Source organism: Ranitomeya imitator, chromosome 3 (genome assembly GCF_032444005.1).
Source record: "Ranitomeya imitator isolate aRanImi1 chromosome 3, aRanImi1.pri, whole genome shotgun sequence".
Taxonomy (NCBI): Eukaryota; Metazoa; Chordata; class Amphibia; order Anura; family Dendrobatidae; genus Ranitomeya; species Ranitomeya imitator.
Window position 1 is genome coordinate 318,628,232 of NC_091284.1, and position 15,591 is coordinate 318,643,822.

General features: G+C 43.3%; 1 protein-coding gene and 1 long non-coding RNA gene across 2 annotated transcripts in view; one reads left to right on the forward strand and one right to left on the reverse strand.

The window, feature by feature from the left end:
* FANCE (FA complementation group E) overlaps positions 1-15,591 on the reverse strand; it is a 119,454-nt gene that overhangs the window by 101,332 nt on the left and 2,531 nt on the right. Inside the window, exon 2 of the mRNA XM_069756617.1 lies at positions 8,026-8,230. Coding sequence (XP_069612718.1) covers positions 8,026-8,222 — 197 coding nt within the window. The 5' untranslated portion in view covers positions 8,223-8,230. The remainder of the gene's footprint in view (positions 1-8,025; positions 8,231-15,591) is intronic.
* LOC138669832 (uncharacterized) overlaps positions 1-15,591 on the forward strand; it is a 135,003-nt gene that overhangs the window by 97,563 nt on the left and 21,849 nt on the right. The gene's annotated exons all lie outside the window — the stretch shown is intronic.

Sequence of the window (15,591 nt, forward strand, 5' to 3'; positions counted from 1 at the left end):
GTACTAAGATTTTAATGGAAAAATAAAGCATTGACATTTTATGGAGCTGGAACATTTCCTTTCTTCAGCTACTTTCAGTCATACCTTTTACACAAGACAGTGCATACATTTTAAAGGGAACCTGTCACAAAAATGCTATTGACCTGCCGATATTGGGGTAATTCTCCAATAGTGTTTAAATCCTGCTTAGCTGGAGCCGTGACAAGGAGAAAATGAAGTTTTAGTCAGTTAGACATATCCCAGTAGTCAGTGAGCCCGCTGTAGTCACTGTTATGATTAGGTAATTCAGAACCACAATGGACCTTGAAGTTCAGTGCACACAAAGTGACCTGACAATAACCAAAAGACATAGGACGAGCTCTGAGACGTGGGAACTCTGCTGACCGCAATCCCTAATCCTATCCAACCACACTAGAGGCAGCCGTGCATTGCGCCTAACGCTCCCTATGCAACTCGGCACAGCCTGAGAAACTAGCTAGGCCTAAGATAGAAAAATAAGCCTACCTTGCCTCAGAGAAATACCCCAAAGGAAAAGGCAGCCCCCCACATATAATGACTGAGTAGAGATGAAAATACAAACGCAGAGATGAAATAGATTTAGCAAAGTGAGGCCCAACTTACTGAACAGACCGAGGATAGAAAAGATTGCTTTGCGGTCAACACAAAACCCTACAAACAACCACGCAGAGGGGGCAAAAAGACCCTCCGCACCGACTAACGGTACGGAGGTGCTCCCTCTGCGTCCCAGAGCTTCCAGCAAGCCAGAAAAACCAATAAAGCAAGCTGGACAGAAAAAATAGCAAACAAAAATAACACAAGCAAAACTTAGCTTATGCAGAGCAGACAGGCCACAGGAACGATCCAGGAGGAAGCAAGACCAAAACTAGAACATTGACTGGAGGCCAGGAGCAAAGCACTAGGTGGAGTTAAATAGAGCAGCACCTAACGACTTCACCACATCACCTGAGGAAGGAAACTCAGAAGCCGCAGTACCACTTGTGACCACAGGAGGGAGCTCTGCCACAGAATTCACAACAAGTCACGCCCCAATACCTTGATTATAGCCTGCTTTATATATATATATACACACACACACACGCTCCTCAGCAGACTGTCTATGATCGGGGGACTGATTACAGTATAGTGACCATAACCTCTCCCTACACCCCGCCCAGATCATTATAGAGTATAACGTCATTTTCTCAGTGCAGCCGTTCCAGTAAGGAGGCCAGACAGGAGTTAAATGCCATCTACTCTCAGATTACCCCGACATCTGCAGGTAACTAGTGTTTTTGGACGTCACTGGTTTCTTTTAAAGAGAAGATACTATATATCTACTATATAATTGTCTAAGGGTCACTTTCGTCTGTCTGTCTGTCCTTCTGTCACGGTTATTCATTCGCTGATTGGTCTCGCCAGCTGCCTGTCATGGCTGCCGCGACCAATCAGCGACGGGCACAGTCCGGAAGAAAATGGCCGCTCCTTACTTCCCGCAGTCAGTGCCTGTCGCCCGCATACTCCCCTCCGGTCACCGCTAACACAGGGTTAATGCCGGCGGTAACAGATCGCGTTATGCCGCGGGTCACGCACTCCATTATCGCCGCTATTAACCCTGTGTGTCCCCAACTTTTTACTATTGACGCTGCCAATAGTAAAAAATGTAATGTTAAAAATAAAAAAACCTGCTATACTCACCCTCCGTCATCTTCCGTTGCAGGTTGCGGTGGCAGAAGGACCTGCCATGACATCACGGTCATGTGACCGCGACGTCATCACAGGCCCTGCGCACCAAGGACCTGCCATGACGTCACGGTCATGTGACTGTGACATCATCACAGGTCCTGCGCTAATACCAACCCTGGGACCGGTACCTGCCGTGGACTACAAGGGCTCCCTCGGAAAGGTGAGTGTTTATTTTTTCATTTTTTTGACCTGTGACAAACCTGGCTGGGCAATATACTACGTAGCTGGGCAATATACTACGTGACTGGGCAATATACTACGTGGCTCTGCGCTGTATACTGCTTCGCTGTGCAATATACTACGTGGCTGGGCAATATACTACGTCACTGGGCAATATACTATGTGGCTCTGTGGTGTATACTACGTCACTGGGCAATACACTACGTGGCTGCGAAATATACTACGGAACTGGGCAATATACTATGTGGCTGGGCAATATACTACGTGGCTGGGCAATATACGTCACTAGGCAATATACTACGTGGCTAGCCAATATATTACGTCACTGGGCAATATACTACGTGGGCTGTGCAATATACTACGTCACTAGGCAATATACTACGTCGCTGGGCAATATACTACGTCGCTGGGCAATATACTACGTCGCTGGGCAATATACTACGTCGCTGGGCAATATACTACGTGGCTGGCCAATATATTACGTGGCTGGCCAATATACTACGTGGGCTGTGCAATATACTACGTAGCTGGGCAATATACTACGTAACTGGGCAATATACTACGTGGCTGGGCAATATACTACGTGGCTGGGCAATATACGTCACTTGGCAATATACTACGTGGCTCTGTGCTGTATACTATTTGGCTGTGCAATATACTACGTCGCTGAGCAATATACTACGTGGCTGGGCAATATACTATGTGGCTCTGTGCTGTATACTACGTCACTGGGCAATATACTACGTGGCTGCGCAATATACTACGGAACTGGGCAATATACTATGTGGCTGGGCAATATACTACGTGGCTGCGCAATATACTACGTGGCTGCGCAATATACTACGTAACTGGGCAATATACTACGTGGCTAGCCAATATATTACGTCACTGGGCAATATACTACGTGGGCTGTGCAATATACTACGTGGCTGGGCAATATACTACGTCGCTGGGCATTATACTACGTCGCTGGGCAATATACTACGTGGCTGGCCAATACATTACATCACTGGGCAATATACTACGTGGGCTGTGCAATATACTACGTAACTGGGCAATATACTACGTGGCTGGGCAATATACTACGTGGCTGGGCAATATACTACGTGGCTGGGCAATATACTACGTGGCTGGGCAATATACTACGTGGACATGCATATTCTAGAATACCCGATGCATTAGAATCGGGCCACCATCTAGTTACATATAACAAGATGACAAGGCAAAATATGTTTGATCGCAGAAGTTCCCAAGATCATTGGAACAAATATCCCGAGTCCTTGGTTCATTCTCACCTGCAGGACCATAGGAATATGATCAGTTGGGTCACCAGAGATAAAATATTTAGCAGCCATCAGGAAATAAAGGTTTCTGGTGGAGAAAACCCTTTAATACAATACAACGTAATATTTAAGGAATTCTCCAGAGTCAGAATGTAGATGTCCTATTCTTAGATGGGGTCTGATCTCTGCACCCCCACCAATCGGCTGTTTGAAAAGGCCACGGCATTTAGTGTGCGCTGCAACCTTTTCAGCTGTTTATCTACGTGCTGTATAAATGAGAGCATCTGTCCAGGGTATTGCATTATCATTCTACAGAAGTGCATGAGATAACACTGCAAAATCCAACACAGCTGCTACTCTGGCCATGGCATGCAGAGAAAAACAGGACAGGCTGCATCGCTCGCCAGGAACCCGTTAAAAGTTGATTAGTAAGGCTAGGTTCAGATTGCGTTAGTGCAATCCGTTTAGCGCCTAGCGCTAGCGCAATGTTTTGTAAAGGGGTCGCGTTAAACGTCCCCGCTCTCGCAGATCTGTGATCTGCCAGAGCAAGGAACGGACCTCGGGCACGCCTCGGACGCTGCAACAGCGTCCGCGGCGCGCCACAAAACACAGGCACATCGCTAGCGCGTGCCGAAAATGGCACACGCTAGTGATGCGTGTCCCCACTGCTGTTAATGGGCGCGCTAACGGACGCGTTGCACGGCGTTAATTTCGCCGTGCAACGCTATCCATTAGCGCGGTCCCATTAACGCAATGGGACCCTAGCCTAAAGGTGCTTGGTCGTGTCTGCATACTGATGGCCTATATTACATATACCGGGCACCGGTAAGCCAAACCTCCAACTCCAGACCCCACAGCAGTGCCTCACTACTGAGCATGTACATAAAGTGCAGCACAGATTCATCTCCACTAAAAGCCGAGATCCTTAGATCAGGAACAGAACAGATATTTATAGGACATTTCAGAATGGTCAGGAAACGCTGCAGGTTGGACACTGCGTACATCTGCAGATTCCAACACACACAGAGTCGATGTTACAGAATAGTGGATGTGATTTGAAGAAATCCCATCTCCACTACGCGTGCACGGACGCCCCCGCTTCCCTGCAGAGACTGACATGCGTCGAGACTTTCGAGACTGCAGCATGTCTATTTATGCAGTGGAGACGATCATTCTCCGCAAGATAAATTTCCCGTCCAATATATTGGGCGCAGTGATTCCGCACGGTTCAATGAACACATGCCGAATCACCTGCGTTCAAAAGCCGGCAGCGCTTTGGACGGAGCGGACATGTGCTGCGTCCAAAGCGCTGCCGGTTCCTGACCATGGGAACATACCCTAAGCGGTAAACAGGCTAAAAAATTATTTCACGTGACAGAAGAGCATTTTGTTTGTTTATTGGGTGATTGGCAGGCGATTATCAGGAAAAGAGTGATTCCTACAAACTCTTGTCCACGATAATCAGCTGGTGTAAATGTACCCTAAAGATACAGTGGGTACGGAAAGTATTCATACCCCTTAACATTTTTCACCCTTTGTTTCATTGCATTTGGTAAATTCAAAAAAGTTTATTTTTTTCTCATTAATGTACACTATGCACCCCATGTTGGACTGAAAAAAAAAATAAATGTAGACATTTTTGCAAATTTATTAAAAAAGAAAAAACTGAAATATCACATGGTCATAAGTATTCAGACCCTTTGCTCAGACACTCATATTTAAGTCACATGCTGTCCATTTCCTTGTGATCCTCCTTGAGATGGTTCTACTCCTTCATTGGAGTCCAGCTGTGTTTAATTGAACAGATAGGACTTGATTTGGAAAGGAACACTCCTGTCTGTATAAGACCTCACAGCTCACAGTGCATGTCAGGCCACATGAGAATCATGAGGTCAAAGGAACTGGCACAGGAGCTCAGAGACAGAATTGTGGTAAGGCACAGATCTGGCCAAGGATACATTTCTGCAGTACTCAAGGTTCCTAAGAGCACAGTGGCCTCCATAATCCTTAAATGAAAGAAGTTTGGGATCACCAGAAGTCTTCCTAGACCTGGTTGTCCTGCCAAACTGAGCAATTGTGGGAGAAGAGCCTTGGTGAGAGAGGTAAAGAAGAACCCCAAGATCACTGTGGCTGAGCTCCAGAGATGCAGTAGGGAGATGGGAGAAAGTTCCACATACAGTCATGGCCAAAAGTATTAACACCCCTGCAATTCTGTCAGATAATACTCAGTTTCTTCCTGAAAATGATTGCAATCACAAATTCTTTGGTATTATTATCTTCATTTAATTTGTCTTAAATGAAAAAACACAAAAAGAATTGTCCTAAAGCCAAATTGGATATAATTCCACACCAAACATAAAAAAGGGGGGGGACAAAAGTATTGGCACCGTTCGAAAAATCATGTGATGCTTCCCTAATTTGTGTAATTAACAGCACCTGTAACTTACCTGTGGCACCTAACAGGTGTTGGCAATAACTAAATCACACTTGCAGCCAGTTGACATGGATTAAAGTTGACTCAACCTCTGTCCTGTGTCCTTGTGTGTACCACATTGAGCATGGAGAAAAGGAAGAAGACCAAAGAACTTTTTGAGGACTTGAGAAAGCAAATTGTGAGGAAGCATGAGCAATCTCAAGGCTACAAGTCCATCTCCAAAGACCTGAATGTTCCTGTGTGTACCGTGCGCAGTGTCATCAAGAAGTTTAAAGCCCATGGCACTGTGGCTAACCTCCCTAGATGTGGATGGAAAAGAAAAATTGACAAGAGATTTCAACGCAAGATTGTGCGGATGTTGGATAAAGAACCTCGACTAACATTCAAACAAGTTCAAGCTGCCCTGCAGTCCGAGGGTACAACAGTGTCAACCCATACTATCAGTCGGCGTCTGAATGAAAAGGGACTGTATGGTAGGAGACCCAGGAAGACCCCACTTCTTACCCCGAGACATAAAAAAGCCAGGATGGAGTTTGCCAAAACTTACCTGAAAAAGCCTAAAAGGGTTTGGAAGAATGTTCTCTGGTCAGATGAGACAAAAGTAGAGCCTTTTGGGCAAAGGCATTAACATAGAGTTTACAGGAGAAAAAAAGAGGCATTCAAAGAAAAGAACACGGTCCCTACAGTCAAACATGGCGGAGGTTCCCTGATGTTTTGGGGTTGCTTTGCTGCCTCTGGCACTGGACTGCTTGACCGTGTGCATGGCATTATGAAGTATGAAGACTACCAACAAATTTTGCAGCATAATGTAGGGCCCAGTGTGAGAAAGCTGGGTCTCCCTCAGAGGTCATGGGTCTTCCAGCAGGACAATGACCCAAAACACACTTCAAAAAGCACTAGAAAATGGTTTGAGAGAAAGTACTGGTGACTTCTAAGGTGGCCAGCAATGAGTTCAGACCTGAATCCCATAAAACACCTGTGGAGAGATCTAAAAATGGCAGTTTGGAGAAGACACCCTTCAAATATCAGGGACCTGGAGCAGTTTGCCAAAGAAGAATGGTCTAAAATTCCAGCAGAGCATTGTAAGAAACTCATTGATGGTTACCGGAAGTGGTTGGTCGCAGTTATTTTGGCTAAAGGTTGTGCAACCAAGTATTAGGCTGAGGGTGCCAATACTTTTGTCTGGCCCATTTTTGGAGTATTGGGTGAAATGATCAATGTTTTGCTTCATTCTCTTTTGTGTTTTTTTCATTTAAGACAAATTAAATGAAGATGATAATACCAAAGAATTTGTGATTGCAATCATTTTCAGGAAGAAACTGAGTATTATATGACAGAATAGCAGGGGTGTTAATACTTTTGGCCATGACTGTAGTCAACTATCACTGCAGCCCTCCACCAGTCGGGCCTTTATCTCAGAGTGGCCAGACAGAAGCATATCTTCAGTGCAAAACATATGGAAGCCTGCATAGAGTTTGCTAAAAAAAAAAAAAAAAAAACACTTAAAGGACTCCCAGACTATGAGAAATAAGATTCTCTGGTCTGATGAGACGAAGATAGACCTTTTTGGTGATAATACTAAGCGGTATGTGCGGAGAAAACCAGGCACTGCTCATCACTTGCCCAATACAATTCCAACAGTGAAACATGGTGGTGGCAGCATCATGCTATAGGGGTGTTTTTCAGCTGCAGGGACAGGACGACTGGTTGTCTTTGAAGGAAACATGAATGTGGCCAAGTACAGAGATATCCTGGATGAAAACCTCTTCCACAGTGCTCTGGACCTTAGACTTGGCCGAAGGTTCACCTTCCAACAAGACAATGCCCTTATGGTCATTTAGCACACAGCTGAAATAACAAAGGAGTGGCTTCAGAACAACTCTGTGACCATTCTTGACTGGCCCAGCCAGAGCCCTGACCTAAACTCAATTGACCATCTCTGGAGAGACCGGAAAATGGCTGTCACTCAACGTTCACCCTCCAACTTGACGGAACTGGAGAGGATCTGCAAAGAAGAATGGCAGCAGATCTCCAAATCCAGGTGTGAAAAACTTGTTGCATCATTCCCAAGAAGACTCATGGCTGTACTAGCTCAAAAGTGTGCTTCTACTCAATACTGAGCAAAGGGTCTGAATACTTCTGACCATGTGATATTTGTTTTTTTTTTATAAATTTGCAAAAATACACATTTACTACATTTGTTTTTTTCAGTCAAGATGGGGTGCAGAGTGTACATTCATGAGAAAAAATGAACTTTTTTGTATTTACCAAACGGCTGCAATGAAACAAAGAGTGAAAAATTTAAAGGGGTATAAATGCTTTCTGTACCCACTGTATAACTCACTAATCACTACCATATACACAATGGAAAAGAGTATTTCTTACAGGATCAATTTCCCAGTTACTCCATCTTGGTAGGGAACATTCATGCAAAGATTCTCCAATATATTGTTCCACGGAAATGGTCCCGGGCAAAGGTGGAGAACCCGATGAGCTGCCAACAGTCCATGAGAACTAGTTCCTAAGGCCTGTAAGAAGAGACGGCCAACTCTGTTGTAGTCGTAGAGAGGGGAGTTTGCCATTATGGTTTCTAAGATAAATGAAAAAAATCACCAATTAGCAGATGTGCGATCTAAATGTCCTTTCCACTACTTGGAAACAACTTTCACTGCTGAAGCCAAAGACACATCACCTATGGTTTAGTTCACAGACACCTCTATGAATGGTGCTAAACCATAAAATGAGTCCTACTCATACTGCCACTGGATTCAGTGATGGCTGCTCTGGTGGTGTGCTGGGACAGGAGGGGCGAGCGTCCCATTCTGTGCTTACCAGAAAGCGGAGGCCTGTGAACGGACCAGCCCCTCACCAATATTGGGGGCCAGAATGGAAAACACTTAATTTTTCTCCGGTTATTTTTTTAGACATGTTTTCACAGAGTTTACTTTGCATTATATGTGTCGCTATAACTTAGCTTCTGGAAGTTGTTTCACGTACGATACTAAATGTACCATATATCTTTTCACTACATTTCCACATAAAAACACATTTTCTAAAATACCTGGTTTTGTGCTGCCAGACTCCAAGATTCTTCTCATTGGTCTCATCTGGAGGTACATTTAATTTATTAATGGTAGTTCCTTTGTTTGAGTGAACAAAAACAACAATTCCAGGATGGTTTGTGATTCTTTTTTTACTTAGGAATTTCCCCACACAGAATATATAATGTGTGCATTTAACTACCGTATATGGGTCGCTAAGTCTTTTATTCATTTGCCATGAGTTTTTCAATAGACAAGGTTTTCTTGTTAGTTTTTTTAGTTTATTCTTAGCTCCCTGATCCTTTGATCCTCTAATAACTTCATTAATACTACTGTACTGCATTGTATTATGATAGTGAGTGTTATAGGCTAAAGAAAACAAATGACTGCCTCTGGACAGAGCAAAGCAAGTGTGAACAGCGGCTATGGCTGCATAATACACAAACCAAGGAATACAGCAGAATTCACATATGCTAAAATGTATGCCAACATTGAACATATGAACTTCAGACTATACAGAATACCCTACCTGCCCAGTAAAATATGACAGATCGAGGACCTCGAGACCCCACTACATCCACTATATAAACAAATTCACTGACTGAAGAGGACTGCCAATATTACTAAAATGTAACCATTATTTCAATGATTAAAAAACTAATATCATATCCACCGTGCTTGTTGCAGTCTATCTGCTAAGTCTATTATAAAAATCCAGAGAAATTGGAGGCAGCGCAGTTTGTAGTGAAAAAGTGCTATTTAATCAGTCTCAACGGGAACCTTTCTCAAGCAGTGAACATGTGAAAGTGCCAGGTATATAAAGAGTATACATAATTATCATTTGCATTAATCATCATTGTAAGAGCATGTATTCACATTATAATTGACATGCATACAGTGCAGGCAGTGATACAGGAATTATTCATCACATAACGTGCAGTGCATAGCCATAGATAGAGAAGGCATTGAAAAATATGCATTCAGGTTTCAATTGGTAATGATAAAACAGGTGTAAAACCTTGTTAATCACATCCATGACTTGTCCCACTCTCTTATGTAAAGGCAAAAAAATCCAAGTAAACAGCATGTTACAAAGGAACGAAACCTCAGCGCTACTAAGTCGTCACAGCGCTCTTAAACAAAATAAATATATATATATATATATATATATATATATATATATATACAGAAAAATAAATGTACAACAGTGTTATAGCACGATTATAATTCAGTTTTCGTCGTAAGTCATAATGTAGTCATAATGTAGTAGCACTTTGATATGACACAAATATTGTTCAATAAATATAATGCGAATAAAATCAAATCGCACCATACATGCAAGACTCATTTTCAAGCAAAATTAGATGTTAGAAGGGCTGAGAAAAATCCATAAGGGTGAGAACACCCCCCATTAGCTGGGGCTGGCAACTCACCACATTTACTGCTATAATTTTCTTTCTCGTAGACGCAATGCGTCGGGCCGACGTACCGACAGACGTTGTGAAAATAACTGCAAGACGTGGGCAGCGGATGCAGTTTTTCAACGCATCCGCTGCCCATTCTGCAGTCCGGGGAGGAGGGGGCGGATGCGACGCACAAAAAGTTACATGGAACTTTTTTTGTGCCGACGGTCCGCCAAAATACGACGCATCAGTTGCACAACGGATGCGACGTGTGGCCATACGTCGCAATGCGTCGCTAATGCAAGTCTCTGGAGAAAAAATGCATCCTGTGGGCAACTTTGCAGGATGTGTCTTTTCTCCAAAACGACGGAAGTGTGAAAGTAGCCTTATATTACCTGTAGAAGCGTGCACAAAAATTGCACACCTGTTTTATCATTACCAATTGAAACCTAAATGCATATTTTTCAATGCCTTTTCTATCTATGGCTATGCACTGCACGTTATGTGATGAATAATTCCTGTATCACTGCCTGCACTGTATACATGTCAATTATAATGTGAATACATGCTCTTACAATGATGATTAATGCAAATTATTATAATCATGTATACTCTTTATATACCTGGCACTTTCACATGTTCACTGCTTGAGAAAGGTTCCTGTTGGGACCGAAACGTTGCTTTCTGGGCTGATTAAATAGCTCCTTTTCACTACAAACGGTGTGCTGCCTCCAATTTTTCAGGATTTTTATAATTGATTTTTGGTATTTGCCTGGGGGGCTCTGCACCCGGACTCTTTCTTTGTGCTGCTCTAATTTTCTTTCGCTAAGTCTATTAGATAGATATCAAGGTCATACTGTGGATGCTAAAAACATGAAATCAACAACCATGTGTCCTATTAAATTAATGTAATAATCAATCAGATGTCATTTTATTGCATTAAAGCATCTTACAGCTTAGAATGTTTTTACTTGTGCGTCAATTCTCAGAAGACTTTCAATCTATTTTCCTCAATTATTGGTCCTGGTTTATATTTCCTAATTAGTGATGAGCGAGTGTACTCGTTGCACGGGTTTTTCCGAGCACGCTCGGGTGATCTCAGAGTATTTGTTCGTTTTCAGAGATTTAGTCTTCATCGCTGCAGTTGAATGATTTACAGCTATTATACAGGCTGAGTACATGTGGGGATTCCCTAGCAACCAGGCAACCCCCACATGTATTCAGCCTGGCTAATAGCTGTAAATCATTCAATTGCGGCGATAAAAACTTAAATCTCTGAACACTAACAAATACTCGGAGATCACCCGAGCGTGCTCGGAAAAACCCGAGCAACGAGTTTGCCTTATAGTAGCTTATTGCACATTGCCCTACTAGTCATAAGTGTTCAGAAAATATCAGGAGTATACAGAATCCACTCCTGATTTGATGTAACACTATTAGGCCGGGATCACACATACGCGAGATACAGCCGAGTCTCGCAGGTGAAAACCGAGCTCTGGCACCGGCACTCCGGAGCAGAGCGTCCTTGTATTGCTGTGCGGCTGCACGCTCCGCTCCGGAGTGCCGGTGCCAAATCTGGGTTTTCACCTGCGAGACTCGGCTGTATCTCGCATGTGTGTGATCCTGGCCTTATACTGACACTTTATTTACCGTATCTTTGCAACAAAGTGACATGAATGGTCTTGAACTATATATTGCACTCAATAAGTTCAATCCTAAAGTTTCTCTCTGGATTGGTGCATTAACCCCTTTACCCCAAAGGTGGTTTGCATGTTAATGACCGGGCCAATTTTTACAATTCTGACCACTGTCCCTTTATGAGGTTAAAACTGTGGAACGCTTCAACGGATCCCAGTGATTTTGACATTTTTTTCTCGTGACATATTGTACTTCATGTTAGTGGTAAAATTTCTTTGATATTACCTTTTATATTTCGCAATTTTCCAAAAATTTTTTATGCCCTTAAATCACAGAGTTATGTCACACAAAATACTTAATAAGTAACATTCCCCCCATGTCTACTTTACATCAGCACAATTTTGGACCCAATTTTTTTTTTTGTTAGGGAGTTATAAGGCCGGGTTCACACTGCGCTAGCAGCAGCACGTTCAGCACATACGCTAACGGGCTGCTGTAACGCAAGTGCCGACGTTTGCATCGCGCTAGCGCAGATGAAGCATCTGCTAGCTCTATCTGCGCTAGCAGTGACGGACCCGGAAACGCTGCATCCCGCGTCTCTGGGTCCGTCACTCAATGACGGCACATCCCTAGCGCACGCCCATTGTGGGCGAGCGCTAGTGATACGTCCAACATTGCTGTGAATGGCGGCCGTAATGGACTACGTTACACCACGTTTATGCCGCGGTGTAACGTAGTCCGTGTAACGGATTGCCTAGACGCAGTGTGAACCCGGCCTAAGGGTTAAAAGTTAACCAGCAATTTCTCATTTTTACAACACCATTTTTTTTTTAGGGACCACATCTCATTTGAAGTCATTTTGAGGGGTCTATATGATAGAAAATACCCAAGTGTGACACCATTCTAAAAACTGCACCCCTCAAGGTGCTCAAAACAACTTTCAAGAAGTTTATTAATCCTTCGGGTGTTTTAACTTTTACACAAAAAATTTACTTTAGCTCCAATTTGTTTTATTTTACCAAGAGTAACAGGAGAAATTGGACCCCAAAAGTTGTTGTACAATTTGTTCTCAGTATACTGATACCCCATATGTGGGGGTAAACCACTGTTTGGGCGCATGGCAGAGCTCAGAAGGGAAGGAGCGCCGTTTGACTTTTCAATGCAAAATTGACTGGAATTGAGATAGGACGCCATGTAGCGTTTGGAGAACCACTGATGTGCCTAAACAGTTGAAACCCCCCAATTCTAACTGAAACCATAACCCAAACACACCCCTAACCATAACCCTAACCACACCCCTAACCCTAACCTTATCATGTTACAGAGACAGATCGCTGATCTGACACTTTGTAGTGCACTGTGTCAGATCAGCCACCTCCCTGCAGGACCCGGAAGGCCCCCCTCAGCCATTTTGGATCCGGGGCCTGCAGGGAGGAGGTAGGAAACCCTCGGAGCTGCACGATCACATCGCGTTGCTCCGAGGGTCTCAGGGAAGCACGCAGGGAGCCCCCTGCCTGCACAATGCTTCCCTGTGCCGCCGGAAAGCTGCGATCATAGTGCCGGATATCAGCTGTAATAATCAGCTTACACCCGGCGGCGATCGGCCGCGCTCCCACCATGAGCGCGGCCGATCGCCTATGACGTAGTATTCTGTTCATGGGAAGTAAGGCCCACCTCACATGGACGGAATTGTACGTCTAATGACAGAAAGGGGCTAAGGACACAATAACGGGAGTTATATTATAGGGATGCCCCCTTACTCATTTGTCTTATAGGTCACACAGCTCCGACTGTGCTAGACGACAAGCCACTATTAACAGAGACTACGATAAAGTCCCTATATTGTATCTGTCCATCATCCCCTAGCCGTACATCGCCACTTATCACCAAGAGGCTAAGCTCGTCCTTACATAATAGCTCCATCACATCTAATGATCCCTATATTATACACAACGCGTTTCACATCCCTATTGTCAGTGGTTCCTCAGGAGGCCTATTTAATAGGAGCTCTTACTGCGGGCCACGATGTAAGCGCAGTAGGAGCATATTTATGTGCAAATAGCCATGTGACCTATAAGACAAATGAGAAAGGGGGCTTCACTATAATCTAACCCCCATTATTGTGTCCTTAATGCACCAAACCAGAGAGAAACTTTGGGATTGAACTTCTTGTGCGCAATATATAGTTCATGTCACTTTGTTTAAATAAAGCATCAGTGTAAGGCTATGTTCATGTATTGCCTTTATATGCACTTTTTTCCCGCAGGCAAAACCTGCTCTCTTGGCAGTAAGAATCTTACTTCAAAAAAACCAAGCTCTGTGCATAAGATTTCTGAAATCTCATAGGGTGGTTTCACACTTGCGTTTTTGTCTGCAGCGTTTTTTGCACAAAAAAACGCATGCGGTTTTTTCCCTATATTTAACATTGAAAACGCATGCGTTTTTTTGTGTACGCGTTTGGTCGCGTTTTCAATCGCATGCGTTTTTCTACTGCATGCGTTCATTTTCAAAAATGCAACTTGTAGTATTTTTGAGAGGCGTTTTTTGGACACAAAAAAACGCATGCGTTTTCATGCGGTTTTGGGTCAAAAAACACATTGGAGTCAATGGGAACGCATGCGTTTTTTGTGTGCATGCGTTTGCATGTGTTAAAAGCGCATGCGTTTTTTTTTTAAAAACATAAAAACACACTGATAAACCACCCCACACCATAAAATTGATAAAGGGATCCTACCCCTACCCCCTTTAAGGGTAGGGTTAGGATCCCTTTAGGGTTAGGGTTAGGGTTAGGATCCCTACCCCTAACCCTAGCTCTTTCTGTTTATAGTGGGTTTTTTACTTTATTTTGATGATTGGCAGCTGTCACACATTTATCTGCATGCGTTTAAAAAACGCAAACGCATGAAAAAACGCATGTAAACGCGTCAAAACGCCACGTTTTTTTCACCACATGCAAAAACGCATGCATCAAAAAAACGCAGCATTTGCATGCGTTTACATGCATTTTCTCACCATGCTTTTTTTTTTTTTTTAAAACGCATGCGTTTTGAAACGCAAGTGTGAAACCAGCCTTAGACTTTGCTGCTACTGTAAAACGCAGTGGAAAATTGGAATTAAAAAAACACTGAAAAAATGCAAATGTGTGAACATAGTACAAAAGCGTTATATCAAATCAGTAGTGAATTATGTATACCTTTATATTTGTAGGCTTTTAGTCCAGTAGAGGCACATGACAAATATTAGGTTTAGGGTCCTACCAAAGAGGTTGGTCTTGTTGTGGATGGTGGGCACAATTTGTGAGCTACCTACCTTCATTTTATAAGTATATTCTTCATAGCAGTAATGCAGTCCAAATGTCATACATTAATTGCTTGCATCCATCTTCGTGCTTACAGTGTGCTGCTGTATTCTTGGTTTCAATGTCATAGGCAGAGTTTAATATGGATCCAGTAAACAGTAAAGTGTTCAGGAGCCGTTTTTCTATATGACACCAGGTGGCATACTGCTCATGCTACTGTGAGCAGCCTGCGTGGTCAAAACATGAAATCATGCCCTGCAGGGTCTCCGGACTTGTCTCCCATTTAGTACATCTGCAACATCATTGGTTGGCAACATCGCTGCCAGGAGTGGATTTTGATGATTTGTGTGTCCAAGTACATTCAGCGCTGTAGAACAGTCCTCAGACAGCTGCTAATAACCTCACCAATAGCAGCCAAGTCGTGTAAGTGTGTGTGCTTCTGTGCATGGTGCTCATTCTAGATACTGTTTTGAAAATTTTGTTTCTATGTATTCATCGCTCACATAGCAGTAACAAGTCTATCGATTGTGTGATTCTCCTAATTCCATGACTTTTTCTTCTTCGTGCTGCA